The following is a 21,456-nucleotide window of genomic DNA, read 5'->3' on the forward strand; positions in this document are numbered from 1 at the left end:
CAAATTCAGTAAGTAAGCCTTGTAACTAAGTAGCAAGCTTATAGTCGATTCGAAACTTAACAGGTAGCCAATGTATGGATGATACGATTGGAGTTATATGGTCATATTTTCTCGACCTTGTGAGAACTCTGGCTGCTGCATTCTGGACTAACTGTAGCTTGTTTATTAATGATGCAGGACACCCACCTAGCAATGCATTACAATAGTCCAGTCTGGAGGACATGATTGCCTGGACAAGATTCTCTGCATGAGATATAGACAATATGTTTCTTAGCAATATTTCTAAACTGGAAAAAGCCTGTTTTTGATATGATTTTCAAAAGCTGCTGTATAAAATAACTACCAGGTCTTTTACTGTTAAATAAAGAGTTACAGTACAACCAGTTGAATTGCTGGCACTTCTGTGTATTGGTTTCTGGGCCAATGAACAAAATCTCTGTCTTATCAGAATTTAATAATAGAAAATTATGCGTCATCTAATCTTTAAATTCTTTAACACACTCAGTTAACCGAGATATATAGCTGGGTATCATCGGCATGACAATGGAAACTAATACCATGCTAATCATTTGCAAATACTAATCACATTTCCCAACGGAAGCATGTATACTGTGAAAAGGAGGGGTCCTAGAACTGAACCTTGGGGCACTCCATTATTTACTTGCATTAACCTGGATAGCTCTCCATTTAAAGCTACAAAATGGTAACGATCAGACAGGTAGGATTTAAACCAGATTAATGAGTGTCCTGGAATGCCAATGTAATTCTGTAAGCGATCTAGGAGAAAGTTATGATCTATAGTGTTGAATGCAGCACTAAGATATAGCAAAAACTACCAGAAAGATGTAGCCTTGGTCTGAAGCTAAAAACATATAATTTGTGATTTTAACTAGCAGAGTGTCTGTGCTATGATAAGGCCTGAAACCTGACTGAAACCATAGCTATTGTTTCGATGTAAGAAGAACCATAACTGGGCAGACAAAATATTTTCTAAAATCTTAGACATAAACTGAAATTGGTTTGTAATTTGATAGTTTGTTTGGATCCAAATTAGGTTTCTTAATGAGGGGCTTAATAACTTAATAACTTTAGGGGTTTAGGGACATGACCCAAAGGTAGCGAGTTAATAATAACTTATATTGAGAAGAGGCTCAACAGCTGTATGTAATACTTCTTTCAGTTGTTTAGTTGGAATGGGATCTAACAGACACTTTGATTATTTGGCTTTGGTGATAATATCATACAGCTCTTCCTGTCCTATACTTGTAAAGCAGTGTATTAGTAATTGTGGAGCTTTGGGTGAGACTGGATCATGAGATGCTGTCAGAGGTTGGACCTGTGTTTCTTATACTTTTTCTTATAAATTGTTTTAGTGAAGAAATTCATAAACTCCTCACTACTAAACTGTGATGAAATGCTCTTTTCAGATATCTGATTTGTTGTTAATTTAGCCACTGTACTAAAAAGGAACCTGGGATTGTTTTGGTTGTTTCTATAAATTTAGCAGTGTTTAGTGCCAGTCTTTAGCTGAGCATATTTTCTTTGTCTCTGTCTGTTTCCTTTAATTTAGTTTTTCTCTATTTTCTTTTTAGATTACAGACTGCTCTCTTGACCTTTTTTAATCGAATGGGGGCAACAGTGTCTAATGTAAAGATAGTGTCTATGTTGTTGGCCATTTAGTCAAGATCATAGATCACAGATAGGGCAGGTATTTGTGAATCTGTCCTTAGTGGCTGGAACAATAGTCCTACCAAGTCAAAAACGTTAGTTGGTTTTCTTTGTTTTTCTTAAAAAGTACAACATTAAGAACAAGCACTTCAAATGATTTAAACCCGAATCCTAATCTTTGACTAACAAGAAGAAGGGCACTATAAATGGTTGCTTACCACCCCCATGACCAGTGTGATGGAGTTCATGCTTATAAACATATCATGATGGTGTAGACTCGTTTAGACCCATGTAATCATTTAGATTGCTCCATCATCCGTCTTGAGAGCATCAGGATTGTTTTTTTTTATAATCTTATTTACAATGAGTGCTTTGGATGCAAGTGATCTAATGTTTAGAAGTCCAAGCTTTAGAACTTTTTGGTGTTTGCTTATTTGACATTTTAACTTTAGAACTTTTTGGTGTTTGCTTATTTGACAGTTTTAACCGCAATAAGATTATTTGTGGATCTTGTGTATTTATTCCTTGATCTTACTACACGGAGAGTAGACATGAATTCTATAAAGTGGGCTACGTGTGTCCTTGTAACTATTTAGTTTGTTGTACAACTGCTATCATAATTGTGAATTGCATGATGTCTTACCAGTCAAATGCTATGTAGCATCCTGGAGATGTCGTCTGATAGGACTGCTGGTTTGGGGGGGGTGCAGGACATCAGGACGGACATGACAAGCACATGGCAAGTTAAAGTAGGTTCACAGATTCCTCAGTCCATGGAGACTTGGATTCCTGGTCTTTGCTAACAGCAGTAGAACCTGAAGCACTCTCCTGTCTCAGCTTCTCTGCCTCAAAGTTGTGTTCTGAAATGCTTTTCTGTTCACCACAGTTGAAATTAGTTACTGCAGGCATCCTGTCAGCCGTAACATGACCAGTCTGGCCATTTTCCTCTAAGTTTTCCTGTCAATAAGCATGTCCAGCTGTTGGATTGCCACTGACAGCAAGCCTGGAATTTGATATGTCTGAAGGTTTTCTGATGTCAGCTTTTTTTTGTGACTGAAAGCTATATTTTAACTTCCTCGTAACACTTCAAGATATTTTTTCAAATGTAAATATAAATATAAAAATCCATTTGGACATGGTTGGGCTAGCTGTAAATGTTTGTGTTGAGAAGATGTTTGATTGAGCTGTAGGCTGAGTTTAGTCCTGTCCAGACTCTCTTTCTCAGTAATTATCCTCCCACATGTCATTTATTAGCCTGCCCTGCTGGTTTGTGTGTGAGGGTGTGTGTTTGTGTGTGTGCTGAGGGCATAAACAGTATTCAGCATTAACAGCACAAAGTCAGCCCAAGACCTACGCCCTGTTTTTCAAACATCACTGAACAAATGCAAGTTTTGATGACCCATGTGATGGTTACTCATCATTGTGATTTTTTTATTTATTTTTTTTACCTCAAGTGTGAACAGGACTAGCGCAGCTGGATTGGGTTTTCTGAGACTCTATAGTTGTGGTCTGGTGGGGCAAAAGTTTTAATAGTCTTTTGATCTATAGATCTTATTTTGCTTTTTACTAAGAGAAACCTCCTCCTGAGATTGGTTGGACTTCCTTCTTTTTACTACAATGACAAGAAACAAAAAATTAAGCAGTTTTGGTTTTACAAACAATTATTTTTAAAGAAAGCGACAGACATAACCCTTCGATACAGAATCATTTAGAACTTCTAATGATAACAGCAATAGTTTTCGCATTGCAGGCAAATGTCACATCATATGCTCCACCCTCCACTAATGAACCGGGGCTCATCCACTTGCCCACTGCCACATACATGTATACGCAATGTATAGTTTATACATTACGGTACTGTGAATTGCTCTGTTTGAACTGTAATTAAGTTACAGCAATTTGTAAAATAATTACCAAATTACAGTAAACTCTAATGGTTCCTGTGTCTTGGATACTACTGAGGACCAATAGAATGCTTTCACACAGTTTTACATTTTATATTACATTTATGCTATGTGTTCAGATGCCTTTATTTAGAGCGACTCACAGTAATCTCAGCTGAGCAATTAGGGGTTAAGGGCCTTGCTTAAGAACCCAGCAGCTTTGCGGTACTGAGATTTGATCCTATGACCTTCCGATCAGAAGTCCAATACAGTACCTTATCCACTGAGCTTGTAGGTGAGCACTTATAGGTCACATGTTGGTATCTAATGAACACCAATGGGGACCATCAGAACGTCAGGTCCAGATTTCAGTAGGTTTCTGCAATGATTTGATGATAACTAGCATAACTAACAGCTGATGGATTGTAATAGAATTTGTAGTGGAAACCAATACAATGGCTTTTATTGTTTTTTCAATAGGTATATTAGGCCCATAAACAGCTCTTTGTGCGCCGTTTACCATTTTCACAACCAAGATGTGTATTAGTAATTACAAAGGTGGATTAAAGATTGCTGTTAGTGCTGTTAGAAAATGACAAGATGATAATTTGAAAGAAAAAAACAAACAAACAGTTATTCTATTTTATTTTATTCTATTATGACATTCCATAGTGCCCATCATCAACCAGGGAAGAACATGTATAGAATAGCCTACTTGTATCAATAAATTGACTTTGTTTATGCTGAAATGTACTGCAGTGGGCATTTTTTTCTGTGCTTGGATTCATGTATATTGGGTTTCCAAACTGTGATGAAATATGTACAGTAAAAACAATTCCAAACAAGTCAATATTTTGTTTCTAATAGTGAAAGAAAAAGCCCTACTCTCAGTTTCCTATTTTCATAATGAGAACGAAAGCACTCTACACGGATCGTCATTGTGTCCGTAGCAGAAATTAAGGTAAGCAGGTATGATTGCTTTCGTATTTCGCATCAGTCCATTGGTCGAGTATCTCGGAAAAAAAACGCCTGAGCGACCGTGCTTTGTAATTCATCAGAGCACAGCGCATTATGGTAACACCTGGTGAGGTCAGTGCTGTGGCACAGCAGGCCAAAGAGCACAGAGAGCTATCACATGGCAGCCCAGACATGGATGATCAAATATTTCGTGTCTCACACTGAGATGAATTAGATTGTGAGGCAAGATTAGGTAAGGTGAGATCACTAAGTGCTTTTAAGACCACACACACACACACACACACACACACACACACACACACATACATTTCAATGCAAGTCCAATTTTGATCTATTACATAACTCAAACACATTTACAGATGACTGAGCATTGCTTCAGGGGGGTCAAAACTTAAATTCTCAAATGTATATCCAAGCCAAAGATCTTTCTCATTGGCTCCTAAGATTGAACGCTGGACTCTGTTCATTCCCACTGTGATTAAGAGACTTTGTTCTTACGAAAATCAATTATTAAAAGCATTTATATGGTCTGTGTGGTTACTCCGCTATGCTGAGCTCCGGATATCTGCTTGAATATGTGTAAAGGCGATCAATCCTGAGTTTTGTCTTCTGTCTCGGAAATGCTCTCCATTTCTCCATCTTTTAAATCTCCCTCATTAATTCTGCTCCTATCATTAGTGTTCCCTTCATTGACTTCCAAAGATAGCACAATTCTGCGTTCCATCTTCCATTTTCACAAACCCCTCCTGCTCTGACATATTCAATCACGTGCCATCCTTTGAGGTCCCCCAACCCCCCCAAGCTGATTGCTCCTCCACCTTTTTTTTCCCCCCACTTATTAAAAAGCCATCATCTTCCCTGTCCTCCACATCATTTTATTCCCCTCCCCATTCCTCCTGATTTTGGACTCCATGTTTTTTTTTTTTTCTCCCCCTCCCCTTTTCAAATCTAATGCAGTTTCCTCTCTGGCTATTCGGTTCCACAGCTGAGGCACAGTGCCGCCTTACACAGTCGAGCTCATTCGGTCTCGGAGCAAATGCAGGCTTGCCGCACCAGTAAACAGAAGAAGGTGATCCTAATGATAAATGAAAAGGTCCTTTTCATGAATTTGTGTGTGTATGCAGGTTTTCTCACCGCCTCAAACAAAGCAGCTCGATGCCCACAAATGACCAACAAAACACATCCAAGGAATTTTGTCTCTTTGATTAAGTAGCGCGTGACCCAAATATAAAGCACCTGTAGAGAGAGAGATAGATAGATACAGAGAGAGAGAGAGAGAGAGAGAGAGATAGAAAGAGACTTGAGTGAGATGCAATATAATATGTAATTGCATTCGAAGAGAGCAGTGCTTAGCTTTTAGGAGAAAAGCTGTGTAAATGTTTGCATGTTCCGTTAAATGTTAATACATAATTAAATAAATATCCAACGCCCGCCTTTTAGTTGGCAATTACGATCTAATAGAATTGACCAATTGCACAACTTTAGTTGCTTCTACGAATATAAAGTACACACAAAAATATTAATTCGATTTGACATCATTTAGATGTGTGCACTCGATTCACCTGAATCATTCGAGTGACATGAGCGCATTGCCTAAATGATTTCACCCTAAGGCCCCTAAGGACCAAGCGGAAGGATCTCGGCATTGCGAGGCAGCAGTATTAACGTCTATACCTGTAATGTACTCTAATGGTCAATGTGAGTCTTTTATTGGTGGCATATTATGTCTAGAGGATTCCAATACAGTTTTTCTCAGTTGCTTTGGAGCGTTTCTCAAATCATCCTTAATATTTGCAAACCAGTAAGTGCAGGATTAAGAAGCACAATACATTGGATTTCTTGCAAAAGCCTGTATTTTTTTTAAATCCTTAGTTCAACTGTCGAAAAAGTAAGTATTTTTGTCAGATCATTAGCCTCAGAATAACAAGTCCTTCTGTCATTGTTCACAAACAAGATGAAAAGTCGCGTTTAGTCTTGTTGTCAGTATGATGGCGCACATTTTCTGTATTTTCTGATCTAAATTACGGTTTGGATCACAGTACAATGATTGAAAATGCACAAGGCTGAATTTCTTCTGTTTGGCATCTATGAATTTCAGCAGCAAAAATTTATTTATTCACACTTTGACTGTACTATACAAGTGTACATTCTTTTCTTGGTTGTTCATCCATTTTTAAAAATGGTAATTCTGTGTTTTGCTCTGTCTGTATACGCTCACCAATTGAAGGTTCACGAGATTCACCTTTGACCTGTTTTAGAGAACTAGTTGATCATTGGTTGATCTAATGCAGTACACTCTCCTTCATTAGTGACATTTAAGATTCATCTGCACAATTCATATATTCAAGAAACATTTACCAACAAAAAAAGTTTAATGGAAATTTAAGCTTGACAGATGATGACAACTGGTTTAACCATTTTGGATTCAATGACTTATACAATGAACTGATGCCTTGATGTTTTGGGGGTTAAAACTAATTTCGTGACACCAGTATAATATATTTTGTTCAACATGAACATAATCAACTGATCATTTAGGAAACCTCAAACAATTGTACACAATCGATTTATTGAATGCACCAAAGCATTCGCAATTTGAGGTTGAACAAGGAGTTTTAAAAGTTTCATTTCTGATCTGACCAATGCTTCAAGGCAACTGAGAAAAACTGTAAGAACAACAGAACACTTTTGGCTTTTACATTTTTCGTTACATTTATGGCATTTGGCAGACACACTTATCCAGAGAGACTTACAGTTATCTCAATTATGACTGAGCTGCAGGATCTTGGCATTGCGAGGCAGCAGCATTACCGGCTGTACCATCATTTCCATACATAGTTTGATCCAGTTTAATTAGAACTACAGTACAGTCATTCCTTCCAGTCACTGGCTGAGATTTTATAACATAATCAGATCATGTTTATTCTGAGTGAATTAATCATACACACACACACACACACACACACACACACACACACACACACGAAAACACACACTACCTCATATTAACGAGTAGATTAGATACCGGTTTAAATCGATTAGTATAGACAATGAAATCATGTTTGGAAAATAAATTTAATTCACTTCAGTTTTTCCATAGTCTGTCTAACTCTGATTGGCTGGAAGGTGTGCGTTTAAACCTTTGAATCTGCAGGTAGTACCGATCAGTTTGATCACTGTTCTAAATAAATGCCTAGATTTAATACGTGATTAAATAAATGCCTTTTAAACAAGTGTAAGCATATTAACATGCAGTTATATTTTAAACCCCTATTCCAACTCATGAACACCCCTGAAATCATTATCTGTAAACATATCCACAAATGCGGATTAAATCTCTATCATACAAAGAAGAAGGCATGCTTGAATATGATCCAGAAATGCTGCCATCCTCTCTGGACCAAAGCTAATTTAAAATGTTCTAAGGCAAAGTGGAAAACTGTTCTGTGGTCAGACAAATCGAAATTTGTATTTCTTTTTGGAAACCGTGGACACCACATCCTCTGTACTAAAGAGGATAGGGACCATCTGGCTTGTTCAAAAAGCCACATCTCTGATGGTATGGGAGTGCATTATTGTGGAATTGGCAGCTTGCACATTTACAAAGGCTCCATCAATGCGAAACGGTAAACACAGGTTTTCAGATCAACATATGCTTCCATACAGAAAACGTCTTTTCAGGGATGGTGTTGCCTATTTGAGGAAGACAATACAAAGTACATACTTCATCAGGCTGCCGGCAATCTAGACCTTTCATCATTTGAAACTATTTGGCGCATGATGAAAATAAAAAACACAACAAAGGACAACCAGAACTGTTGAGCAGCTATAATCCTGTATCCTGTCTCCTCAGTTCTCAGATGTAAACGGACAGAAGACGTGATGCTACACAGTGGTAAACATGGCCCTGTCCCAACTTTTATGTGTTGCAGCCTTCAAATTCAAAATGACCTTATTTTTGTCTTAAAATGGTATATATTCAGTTCAGTACAGTTTAAAAATTTGATATGGATTTTATTTTTATTATTTATTATTGTGAATAGAATATGGATTTAAGAGATTTGAAAACCATCGCATTCTTCTCTTAGATTTTACACAGTGTCCCAATTTTTGGGAATCGGGTTTGTATATACAAAGTGTGACAGCTATTTTTATAAAAAGAATTGTTGATGACCTTAATGAGCAAAATATATTTTTACATGTCATGTAACTAAGCAATCTGTAACAGGAAAGTGCACAATGAATTAACACCCACAGGGTATTATTAGAGACTTGACACTGATATACATGACTTCTATCTCTCTTTCTGCAAAGGCAAGGTGGGTTCACCTTGTGAGATGTGCATTCAAATCGTGTAATCTAGCTGTGATGATCCCGTACATAAACTAAAAATAATCATTTCTTAAATCTGATTGACTGCATATTCCCTTTTATTTTGAGAAAAGTCTTGTACAAATTACTACTGGTCTACAACTTCACAGCTCTAGGGTCCTGGTTTGACCTTGAGCTCAGGTTACTGTCTGTTTAGAGTTTTTTCATGCTCTTTGTGCATCCACAAGTTATCCTAACATTCTCCTGTTTCCACGTACTGTACCTTCCAAAAACATGTAAAAATCCCTATTGGTTTAACTACATTGCCACTAGGTGTGAAAGAGTGTGTGATACCCTGTGATGGAGTAACCTCCCATACAGGGTGTATTTCCATTTAACACCTAGTGTTCCTGGGATTGGCTCCAGGTCCATTGTGACCCTGGCCAGTATAAAGAATTTAGTTAAGATGAATGAACGACTACCGTAATTGACAGACTATAAAGCGCACCCAAATATAAGCCACACCCACTGAATTTTCAAAAGATTTTTATTTTGAACATAAATAAGCCGCACCTATCTATAAGCCGCACAGAAACTAATAAACTTTACACAGGCTTTAACGAAAGACAGTGTCTGTTACACGGCTTGTATCTAAACAGTAGCCTACCAAGAAAGTCATTGTTCACTGTCTTCCTCGTTCCTTTCACAACAATCTTTCTCGGGAGTTTATCTTTTGGCATCGTCGTGCGTTTAAAAATCACCATCGGTGAAGCTTTTCTCCCGATGCCGTGCAGCTCAGAACACAGGTGAAGTGTGTGTTTTCATGCCCGGTTGTTTTCAGCGTGACGAATGATTCGCATTTCCTGTAGACCGCCTGAGTGAGCGGCAGGTCAAACTTCAGAGGAACATCATCCATATTTATGATGTGGTTCGGCCCGATTCAGTGGGAGCGCATCTGATTTAATAAAAAGAGTTTCATTGGTTCACCTGAACCCGTTCTGCAATTTCATTGGTTAAATGTTATGGGGTTCAGTTTTTTAGCTTGAAGCTCGTGAAACCGGGAAAAACCCAGGAAAAATCCATAAATTATCCGCTTCATTGTTTAAGCCGCGGGGTTCAAAGCGTGAGAAAAAAGTATCGGCTTATAGTCCGGAAAATACGGTACTTAAGACTTTATTTAAATGGGATAAATTGAGAAGGGGTTATTGGCATTCTTTGTTAAAGCTTGATAATAGTGATGGTGTAAATGTTTCATGCTGCTTTACAAAGAAATGCTTTGTTATTTTGATCAGCCAGGTAAAATAGAAACACTGGAGATCCAGTAAAGCAACAGAATCATATAATTAAAATTTTTTTTTTATCACATTCTTGATAAAACTTTGTCCCAGTAGGTTTAGGGACTTTTTTCTAGCGATACACATGGCAAAATATTGCTCCAGTAAAAGTGCTCCCTTTAAACTTTCATTTGAGTAAAAGTACAAAAGTATTTGCCAAATGTATTTAAGTATCCAAAGTACTATCATTTATTATGGCTATAATGTTCTTATTATAATTTTTGTTACAAGGCTCTTTACTTAATCAACTCAGTTTATGACACAGTTTTAGACTCTAATGTTACTGTCAGCACACCAATATATTAATAGAATAATATTAATGAGGCAAACACCGATTGATGAAAAAATTGTGCAAAAAAAGGTCACAGGTGTTGTGGCGAGTTCGAGTCAGGAGTTTCTTCCATCATTTATTCCTCTCAAAATGTTCTGCTTGCTGTTGAACTGAAGCTGAACTGTATGTTGGTGATAAGTAGATACACCGAGCGCCAGTCAAAACAAGTTCAAAACAGAGTGCACGCTCGACCCTGATTGGTGGCTTGCTGTGTGCTAAGTTTTTTTCCACTCCTTAATAAAAAGGATCGACTAATTTATTTCTATCTATCTATCTATCTATCTATCTATCTATCTATCTATCTATCTATCTATCTATCTATCTATCTATCTATCTATCCATCCATCCATCCATCCATCCATCCATCCATCCATCCATCCATCCATCCATCCATCCATCCATCCATCCATCCATCCATCCATCCATCCATCCATCCATCCATCCATCCATCCATCCATCTATCTATCTATCTATCTATGGTATCAACATTGAGAACAAACAATAACACATAGCAGGGCTTCTGTACCTCCCAGACACACTTGTAATGCTTAAGTACCAATAGCTGTCTTTACAAATGGTTGTTTTCGATTTGTGGCCTATTTTTACTGCATTCTGGTTTTAATTTAAAATAATAAACAATAAAAAAAAAAAAAAACGAGTTTTAGACACCTGAAGTGTGATGACTCATAAATTGATTTTAAATATTTTGACTTCTGAGGTCCACTCTAAAGCATCATCTATTATTTATTGTATTCAGGCCAAAGTATTTTGTTCTCATAATGTGTAACCCACTTTTCTCTTGCTCCTGGCCAGTTGTCCAGCACCTTTTTCTGTGTCCTCTCCAAAAAGCTACATCCATCCGAACCTGGACTCCTCTCATGTTTCAGTGTATGAGGGGTTAAAGCCATACAGAGCTGATTATCCATCCTCCAGGATGAATCAATGTGCCCTTGTTGACCTTGCTAAAGCAGCCTGCAGTCTCTAGTGAGAGGGGCGTACAGATAAAATTAGCCCAGAGAGCTGGACTGGCACCAATTTCTCTGCTGTCCTTGAGCTCGAGTAGTGACCTTGAGCTTCAGCAGCAGCGGTAGAAGGAGGACGGCTTAGGTGACACCCTCCTGTTGACAAGGCAGTATTGTGTGACTCATAGAGAAACTGAAGCAGCAACATTATCCTTTTGAACTCCTTCAAAAGGATTTTGCTGAAACGGCTGTTTAGTGGCAATTAGTATTACTATTATGGTGCATTTTGTCCTTTTACTCTATTGACCTCTTTGCAGTTCGCAGAGTATGAAGTGGATTTGAGGACCTGAATGAGAAAGCAAACATTCAACATGCAGCTGATAACCTGTACTCAATGAAATGAGTGCAACACAACTGGAAGTGATGTATGAAATAAGCTGGGAATTGTCTGTAAGGAAGCCTATTGCAGTGACTCCCTAAATTTTTATGTAATTGATTCCATGGATATTCATTCAGACCTCTGTCCCCTACTCACACACACACACACACACACACACACACACACACACTCACACACACACACACACACACACACACACACTTACTGATAAAAATACACTTTTGGTAATTTCTTTCTTCTCTCTTTCACACAGTGGGTGGCTTTTGCATCACTATTCTTCATCCTGGTGTCCATCACTACATTTTGTCTGGAGACCCACGAGGCCTTTAACCCCATCATCAATCGCACAGAAATCGAAATAGTGAACAATAAAACCGTGGTGCGTGTTTACCCGGAAACCGAGACCATGGTGCAGCTCACATACATCGAGGGTGTTTGTGTGATCTGGTTCACTTTTGAGTTTTTAATACGAATCACTTTTTGTCCAGACAAACTCAAGTTTATCAAAAATGCCCTCAACATCATTGATTTTGTGGCCATCCTGCCTTTCTACCTGGAAGTAGGCCTGAGCGGTTTGTCCTCCAAAGCTGCGAAAGACGTGCTCGGATTCCTCCGCGTTGTGCGATTCGTCCGGATTTTGCGCATCTTCAAACTTACGCGCCACTTCGTCGGCCTGCGAGTGCTGGGCCACACACTTCGTGCCAGCACCAACGAATTCATCCTCCTCATCATCTTCCTGGCCCTCGGCGTCCTAATATTCGCCACCATGATTTACTACGCGGAACGTATCGGAGCCAACCCAAACGATCCCCGTGCCAGCGATCACACGCAGTTCAAGAACATCCCCATTGGTTTTTGGTGGGCTGTGGTCACCATGACGACCCTTGGCTACGGGGACATGTGTCCTCAGACGACGTCAGGCATGTTGGTGGGGGCGCTATGTGCTCTGGCTGGAGTGCTGACCATTGCCATGCCCGTGCCGGTGATTGTCAACAACTTCGGCATGTATTATTCTTTGGCGATGGCGAAGCAAAAACTACCGAAAAAAAAGAACAAGCATATCCCACGGGCACCTCAGCTGGGGTCTCCCAACTACTGTAAGTCAGCCATTAACTCACCAAGACCAAGCACTCACAGTGATTCCTGCCCTCTGGCCCAGGAAGAAGTCTCTGAGATCAGATACCAAGGTAGGACATCCAATACCATTCCTCTTTCACAAAAACCACTGAGTTTGCCAGGCAGTGGGTACATTAATAATGATTAAAATAATAATGATAATAATGATTAGTTTTGCACCACAACAAATAAACTGAATATTATTACATTTATTTAGATTGTTATTCAAATAGGAAAAAAAAAGTTTTGTTTATTATATTTTTTAATCATTATAAATAATGAATCATCAGTGTAATTAATATTAATAACAATATAATAAAAAAAAATTACATTCTGATTACATTTGTAAAAAAAAAAATTTAACATTGGGTCAACCTGGCTCTATGTGAGCTCTCATGTCATTTTCAGGAATATTTTAGATCATAACCCAGCAATGTAGGATTTGATTTATAAGCACTATATGGACAACAGTATCGGAAAACCTGACATTCACATCCTTTGGTGGTTCTTCCCTTAACTGTTACTACAAAGTTTGAGGCACACAATTGTATAGGACGTCTGTGGATGTGGAAGCATTACATTTTGCCTTCACTTGAACTAGGAGACCCAAACCTGTTCCAGCATGACAATGTCCCTGTGCACAAAGCAAACTCCATGAACATATGCTTTACAACTTAGGCGAAAGTTAGAATGCTGACTGCACCCCAGGCCTCGATGCATCAGTGGAAGAATTGAATAGCCCTAATTTGTCACATGTACATTACAGCACAATGAAATTACTTTCTTCGCATATCCCAGCTTGTTTAGAACCTGAGACCAGAGTGCATTGTCAGCCATGATACAGAGCCCCTGGAACACAGAGGGTTAAGGGACTCGTCTAAGGGCCAAAAAGTGGCAGCTTGGCAAAATCAGGGCTTGAACCCCAGACCTTCCAATCATTATTCCAGCAGCTTAACTACTGAGCTTCCACTCCCCAAAAGCACCTGAATTTATTAATACCCTTGTGGCTGAATGAGCACAAATCTCCACAAGCACACTCCAAAATCTGGTGAAGCATTTAGTGGTCAGGTGTGAACAGACTTTTGTTCATATTGTGTATCCTCATGGATAGCAGGTAGAATTGGTTAGTTAAAGCTTCTGAAAGAAACAACTTACTCACTTGTATTTCATATTTATATATTATAGAATAAAGCAAATATTATAACATTTATTCACCTTAAAATATTAAATTAATTAATTAATGAAAGCCTAAAGTCTATAATTCTTTATTATGACAATTATTTGTGTCATTCATTCTTTGGCCTATATTTCACTGCATGTATCTTTCCACTTCTGTCAAATCATACTGAGCAAATGATGCCTCTGGTGTTAGAGCTTGAAATTGCTATGACTATTTATGTCTTGAAATCATAACCATCTGAGTTTATAACATCCTACAGGCCATACAATTGCAAATTGCAGCAGATCCCTTACTATGGTGAACTCCGAAAGTCTGAGAGCACCAGTGTCAATTCTTCCATTTCACTTTAAATTATATTACTGACAACAACTTGAGTGAAAAGAGGAATCTTTTAAATAGCCATATGAATTTCAGAGCTTCTCAGCGTTCAACAAGACCCCTTTTTTGTTTTTGTGCAAAACCGATCCATGTTTGATCAAATCCATCCGAGCGACGCATGATCACATGTTTCAGTAGAAGGGATTAGGCATGAGGAAAAGAGTGTTGAATTTTGTTCAAAGCAGATCACATAACCAGTATCACACATTTGCTTACATTTAAAAAGGTACCCCGACAATGGTGGACGAAGTACTGTACACAAGTAGTAGTTGAGTTAAAGATACACAAGGTAAAATATGACTCCAGTAAAAGTAAAAGTGCTCCCTTTAAACTTTCACTTGCGTACTATAAAGTATTTGTCTTCAAATATACTTAAGTATCCAAAGTACTATGATTTAATATTACTATACAGATGCCCCCCACCTCATGAATGACCGTTCGTACCATGAATTTGTTCGTAAGTTGTTACTGTGTCCGTTATTGACTACGCATATCTCCTAATGATGTAAGCTATAAATACTATAAAAAAAAACAATAAAATAAAATAAAACAAATCGAAATAATCGAATACTGCATACACTATTTTGTATTAAGTAATAAAAAAAAAATATATATATATATATACAGTGGAACCTCGGAGCTCGAGAGGGTTAGGGACCAAGACCGGTCGCGAGTTCCGAATTTTCGCGACCTTTTGATACGCCCCTTCCAACCCAGTAAAAACCCAAAGAACACTATACGAAATCGATTTAAATGAGTAAATAACACTATTTTACTCCATAACACTTAATTATTAGACTATTTTAACAATACTTTATGTAAATTAACAGCAATTACAATGCCTAATTAAAAAAAATAAAGTACAGGTACAGTAAAGTATGCAGTAGAGAAGTACAGTATAATAATACATAATAAAAATAGTTTGAAAGCATTTTTTAGACAATTTTAATGAGATAAACATTGATTAGAAATGTTAAAACTAGCGTTTTGATCAGCTCACGAGCCGATCTGAATGAGAGTCGCCGGTCGGAATAAAAGTCGCGAGCATGCGAGGTCGCGAGCGCTGAGGCCGCGAGCTCCGAGGTTCCACTGTATATAAAAAAAATTCACTTAAAAAACCTAATTTGCCAGAGTCCAGTGCGCATCGTGTACACTCGTTACGGTCGACGACTAGCTGGCCGCGACTCTCCTCCGTTTTAAATTCTTTTGACGGCGAACAAATTTCACTTAGAGCACAGGATTGTTCGTATCCGCGAAAGTTCGTAAAGTAGGGAAAATCTTTAATGTTCCTCTTATAATTTTTTTCACAACTCTTCAACTCAGTTTAGGTGAAAAGACTCTTAATGTGACTCTTAACACACCAATATATATAAATGAGTAAAACACTGATGGAAATCTATTCAAATGATCATGAGCCTAAAACATTATTTTCAACTACTTGAAAAAAATTCAATCATGCAAATGAGGCCACAGGTGTTTGGGCGAGTTCGAGTCCGAAGTTTCTTCCATTATTTATTCCTCTCAAAATGTTCTGTTTGCTGTTGAACTGATGCTGAACTGTATGTTGGTGATAAGTAGATACACCGAGCGCCAATCAAAACGAGTTCAAAATAGAGCACGTGCTCGAAACTGATTGGTGGATTGTGTGTGTTTGACCGCTTACATTTTTATCTGCTGATAATTAAAAAAGGAACGAGTGATTTCGCAAAATTTAGTTGAGTTAAAAGTACGATATTTGACTTTGAAATGTACTGAAGTAATACTTCAGTAAAGTGTAGCTACGCATCCACCACTGACCTTCACATATCATTATATGAGATGTTTAACTTTCAGTGTGGTCTTAAGACTGTTGGATCCTACTGTAGGTTCCGAATAAAACAGACCGGATTTGAAGCAATCAACACCATTTAAAGTTCATTTTCATTTCCAAGAAACGTAGAATTGAGTCGTACATTAAGCTTAATTTGACCTTCTTGTCTGTAAGCCGTACCTTAGCGTACGCGATTAAATGAAATGTGTCCATGTGCGACTTGTGAAAGTGTCCTGTGTTTGTACTTGCAGATTTTAAAGTGAACGGAGAGCCGTCTAAAGCGGCCCTGGCCAACGAAGACTGTCCCCATATCGACCAGGCTGTATCACCTGAGGAAGTTTTCAGCCCTGTAGACCACGAGAGACCCTGTTTCCTGCTCACCTCTGCAGATCGGGGCAATCACATAGGGGCAAGAGTCAGAAAGGGTACGTAACCGGCCTGTCCCTGTTGATCGTGCCTAGATTAATAATGAGCATGCAAGGGTGCTTACTGTGAAATGGAGCAGCTGTCATTCAAAGACGCCTTTTTTTTTTAAACTGCAGTGAGATTAACTAGCTAGTAGTCTCCTTACGGAGTCTAGGCCTTCAGATCTTCAGACTTTGCTCAGAGCTTGGGAGTGTGAGGTGTAGTAGTAAGAGGAAAGACATATAACGATTCTACAAGCACATTTGCATTTCTCTTCTCTGACCTCACATGTATGAGGTGTGGAAAAGACATGGCACAGATTACAGTTCACTCTTATGAACTTCTAGGGTTTTGAATGTATAACACTAACGCTTCAAGGAGGTCCTCATTGTTTATAAGATTCGAAATCGGTTCACAACTGGTGGAAATATACTAATGATATAAAATTGTTATATATATAAAAAAATTTATTTAAATGAATTACAAGGACCTTATTAGATATTCTTGCCTAGTGATAAATTGATGCATGCAGATTTACTATGGCAAGTTGGACTGGTGATGGTGAACCTCTGAGAGGTCCAGCATGGGGTATGAGGCACGTGGTCACATGACGAGAACACAGCCAGGGCGAGGCACATAATAGGCTCGGTTCTGATGTTTTGGCTTTTTTTAAATTATATATATATTTGTGGTTTTTTTGCCAAATCTGTTCATTCCCTTATTCATTCACTTTATCCTGATCAGCACCGAGGTGAAATTAGAGTCTACGCCCCAAAACAAGAAAACACCCAGGCCTGTATCTAATTAGGGGAAAAAAATCAGTTTGCCCCAAATGATCAGATCTTGTGAAATTTAGACAGAATATCAGATTTGTATCGTTGTAACGTGATGATCTGAGCTCTTAGCCGATAATACATAAACTAGCTTTGTTTACAAACTCCAACAGCCATACTTCGCATTCCCTGACATCAGGAGTGTGTTTCTTCATTCTGGAGACTTTAAAGATGTGACCAAAATCCGACTCAGACCGCTTCCTGCTGCTCGAACAGGATGACTGTGATTATATCGTACCTCGTTTGATGCCAAGCTGAGATTGTTTTTACTGTGAAACCCAGTCCGTTAGGATGTAGTTAGGGGCGAGACAGAAGCTTGTGAAAACAGTACACAGGACAACTGTGATTTTATTGTTTATGTTTGAAAACAAAAATGACACAAGAGAACTCTTTTGCTTAAATTTTTTTTTCTCTTGCTGAACTTTAACAGCGTGATAAGTTGGCATGTATCAAGCTGATGTGTCTGGCTGTGTTCTTTGTGTCAATCTCTCTGTCTCGAAAGCTATGTTTGTTATGGTTAGCGCTGTGATACCACCCCCGTGCATGCAGTAGACAGTCTAATGCATAACGCATAACACGCATGGAGGATGACGCGGTTGACTTGGTGAATAATCACTGTCAATCACTGTCAACTGGATCACCATGAGCATTACTACATGACGGGTCTAACACACTAACGCACCCCAAATGCTTAAATATGCTCTTAATATGCACATAGTCATAAATATTGACATGAACATACACATATACACACAGACACTCACATTCACACACACACGTCTGGAGTTCGAGACTGCACTTTTGGTGTACTGAAAGCCCTTTTTCTCTTCAAATGAAGGTTATGAAAAGCCATGGAGCCATAGCAGCATGTCTGGAGGTGTGGCCTCAGTGTCGGCCCTCCCCTGCAGCCCGCCCTGTCTCATGCAGCAGGCCCACTCTCCCATCCCATCCATCCTGTAGCATGGACAAGCAAACTAACCAATCAGAGGCTCCGCTCCGCAGCGCTGCGCTGAGACGCCCGCCCACACTGTGTACCATCCGTCTCTCATCAGCCTTCAGTTCTTCAGTTATCACTTTCCCAGCATTCATCATCATCATCATCATCATCAGTCTTTGTCATCACTCTTCTGGTTTTTTTCTCATAGCTTTGGGTCTGTCTTCTCAAACATCTACTGACATAGTGTTATTTTTTGTTTCCATACCACTTCTTTACTTTTTTTTTTTGTCACGTCTTTCCTCCTCTCTCCAGGTCCTGCACTACCATGCGTTCCTTTTTCTCAATCTCACACCATCTTTTCTTTCCCAAACCTTCCTTCCTTCCTTCCTTCCTTCTCCCCTTTCACTGTTTTTAAAGCTGTGGTTTTTCATCAGGTGCTAACGGACACCATTTTGAAAAAGAAAAAGAAAAGACAATGGCTTTTTCATATAGTATTTCATAACACATACAGAAAATATTAATGGAAATAATAATAATAATAATAAATAATCATTTTGAAAAAACAGTTCGTAACACTAACCATTCATGATTTCTTTAGTGATGCAAACATCACCAAACATAAAACCTATGACTGAAAAAAAAATCATTTGCATTGCATGCCTTGCATGGGAAACTGAGAAAACCAATGTAAGTCAAATGGAACCATGTAAGGAAAATAAATATATATATATATATATATATATATATATATATATATATATATATATATATATATACACACACATCTATATCTATATATTTTATTTTTACATTCAACATCCAGAGCTTCTCGAGCAATCTAATGCAGATACAGTGTTATCATTTAATATGATCTAAATGCCAATGTAGCAATCGGGGCATTTTCTTTTGCGGACATTTTTTTATTCATTTATTTATTTATTGCCTTTCCCCAAACCGTGAGCTTGTGTGCGTTTGAGCACATGCCATGTCTCTACTAGTAGCGCTGGTCCAGTTTTTGTTCTTGGGAAAAATTTTCATGCAAATTGTAAAAAAAAAAAAATGCACTTTTACATCAAATACCATCGTTCTGACGTTTCTCACGTGAGCAGACTTAATTCCGCTTTCCGTCGAAGGAAATTAGAAGTTTTTCGGTGGTGTTTGTATTTATTTTTTTTTTTTTGGTTCTCATAAATCCATGGTATTCGGAGTACTATTTGTTGTTCTCTCTGTAGCAAATCGAATATTAAAGTGTATTATGTAAGAATATGTTCACTTCGGCAAAAAAAAAAAAAAAAGTATGTGTAAAGTATTTTTTTGGGGAAAGGTAAATGCATGCACTTTTATGCAAGAACTAATACGTACCCTATGCGAATGAGACTGTAAATAAAGAGAAAACGAACATACATTGCATGAAAATAAACCTTTTTCTATTGAAGCCATGTTCGGACTCTGTTTTTTATTTGACAGAACGCACATACACGTCGGTGTCTCGTTGCTCGGCAACAAGCTCTGCACCTCCATTGCAATGGCTTCTCTTTGACCTTTTCACCTCTTTGTTCCATTGCATTGCAACTCTTTGATGGTGGTGGTGCTGAGGGTGTGTGTGCGTGCGTGTGTGCGTGCGTGTGTGCGCGCGTGTATGTGTATATATATATATATATATATATATATATATATATATATATATATATATATATATATACATATATACACACACACACACACACACACACGTGTATGTATGTATGTATGTATGTATGTATGTACTGTATAATTGAATTGAAGACCTAGTAGTGGTGCGAAAGGTGTGCCATCAGACCCTATGAGTGGTCGCCATGGTCAAAGAGGATGTGACCTTAATAGGAGGGGTGTAAGAAGAGAGATAGCAGGAGCGGTGCTGCCTTTTTGCCCTGCTTCACCTTCACACACTGGCATGACTTTCTTGAGCATGCGAGAATCCAGTGCGTCTAAACCTTCAGTTCATGCAGCATGTCCAGATGTGATGGACTGCCTTCCTGAAAGATATGTGTACGTACACTGCCGGTGTTTGTGGATGCTTCTTTTTTTTTTTCCCCCAGTCGAGCATGCTGCAGTGCACGCTTAAAAACTGACGAGCGCAGTGCAAACTGGCCATTCCATCGCTTTGCCACGTCCTATCCGGCGTCCGCATGCATGCTTCGCTTAACCACCCTTTTCCCTTCCATCGTCTCCTTCCTTTCATTTTCCCCGTCTGTGCTCGTTTGGTGTATTAATATGATTTTTTTCCTTGTTGTTTGTTGTCGTTGTTTTCTCTTTGTGTTTTTTAGAATCCCAGCGAGCGAGCCGACGCAGACCGCCGACAGAGTCAGTGTGTGTTATGAACCATGGTGTGCCAACCACTATGTGTGTCAACCATAAAGTCACCTCTCCCACCCGATAGTGCTGTAGTGTGCGTGTTCGTGCGAGCGTGTCTCTGTACGCATGTGAATGTAAGTCAAATGTAAGAACGTAAGTGAACTCAGCATAGATGTAGCACAGTAGCACAGAGAAGCCGTATATGTTTGTTCAGCCGTAGCTCTGGTTCTCGTGATTGACTATCGTGCTGTTGTATCGTGTGAAAGTGCCTATTGCTTTTTGCGTCCTGTGTGTGTATACGTGTGCAGGCGTATGTGTGTCGCTGTTGTGCTTTGGTGTGCTAATGCATACGATTTTGTGTTTGTTTCTTTTTTTTACTAGCAAATTTTTTTTTGTGTGTGTGTGTGTGTGTGTTTCAATGTGAAATGTTGCTCCAGTACTTTTTCAGTGGTTAGGACTTAGGGCTAGTTTGCAGTCATGCCCACAATGAAGGGAAAAAAAGATAATAAAAGCTGCTTTGGATCGAGCGATTGATCGAATTGGGCTGACAAAAAACCCCAAGAATCGAAACTTTACATTCTGAAAAAAAAAAGAAA

The 21,456-nt window shown here is 38.6% G+C and overlaps 1 protein-coding gene across 4 annotated transcripts in view; it reads left to right on the top strand.

Moving 5' to 3' along the window:
* The window catches only part of kcnc1b (potassium voltage-gated channel, Shaw-related subfamily, member 1b), a 28,097-nt gene extending 6,641 nt beyond the window's left edge, over nt 1-21,456 (top strand). For 2 of the 4 annotated variants that reach the window (XM_083546345.1, XM_083546346.1), the window contains 3 exons: nt 12,121-13,054; nt 16,603-16,776; nt 20,833-21,456. In XM_083546345.1, coding sequence (XP_083402471.1) covers nt 12,121-13,054; nt 16,603-16,776; nt 20,833-20,945 — 1,221 coding nt within the window. In that variant the 3' untranslated portion in view covers nt 20,946-21,456. Of the gene's footprint in view, nt 1-12,120; nt 13,055-16,602; nt 16,777-18,427; nt 19,966-20,832 lie in introns of those variants that run through there. The other 2 variants (XM_083546343.1, XM_083546344.1) reach the window with 1 other exon arrangement.

Source organism: Silurus aristotelis (assembly GCF_946808225.1).
Source record: "Silurus aristotelis genome assembly, chromosome: 7".
Lineage (NCBI taxonomy): Eukaryota > Metazoa > Chordata > Actinopteri > Siluriformes > Siluridae > Silurus > Silurus aristotelis.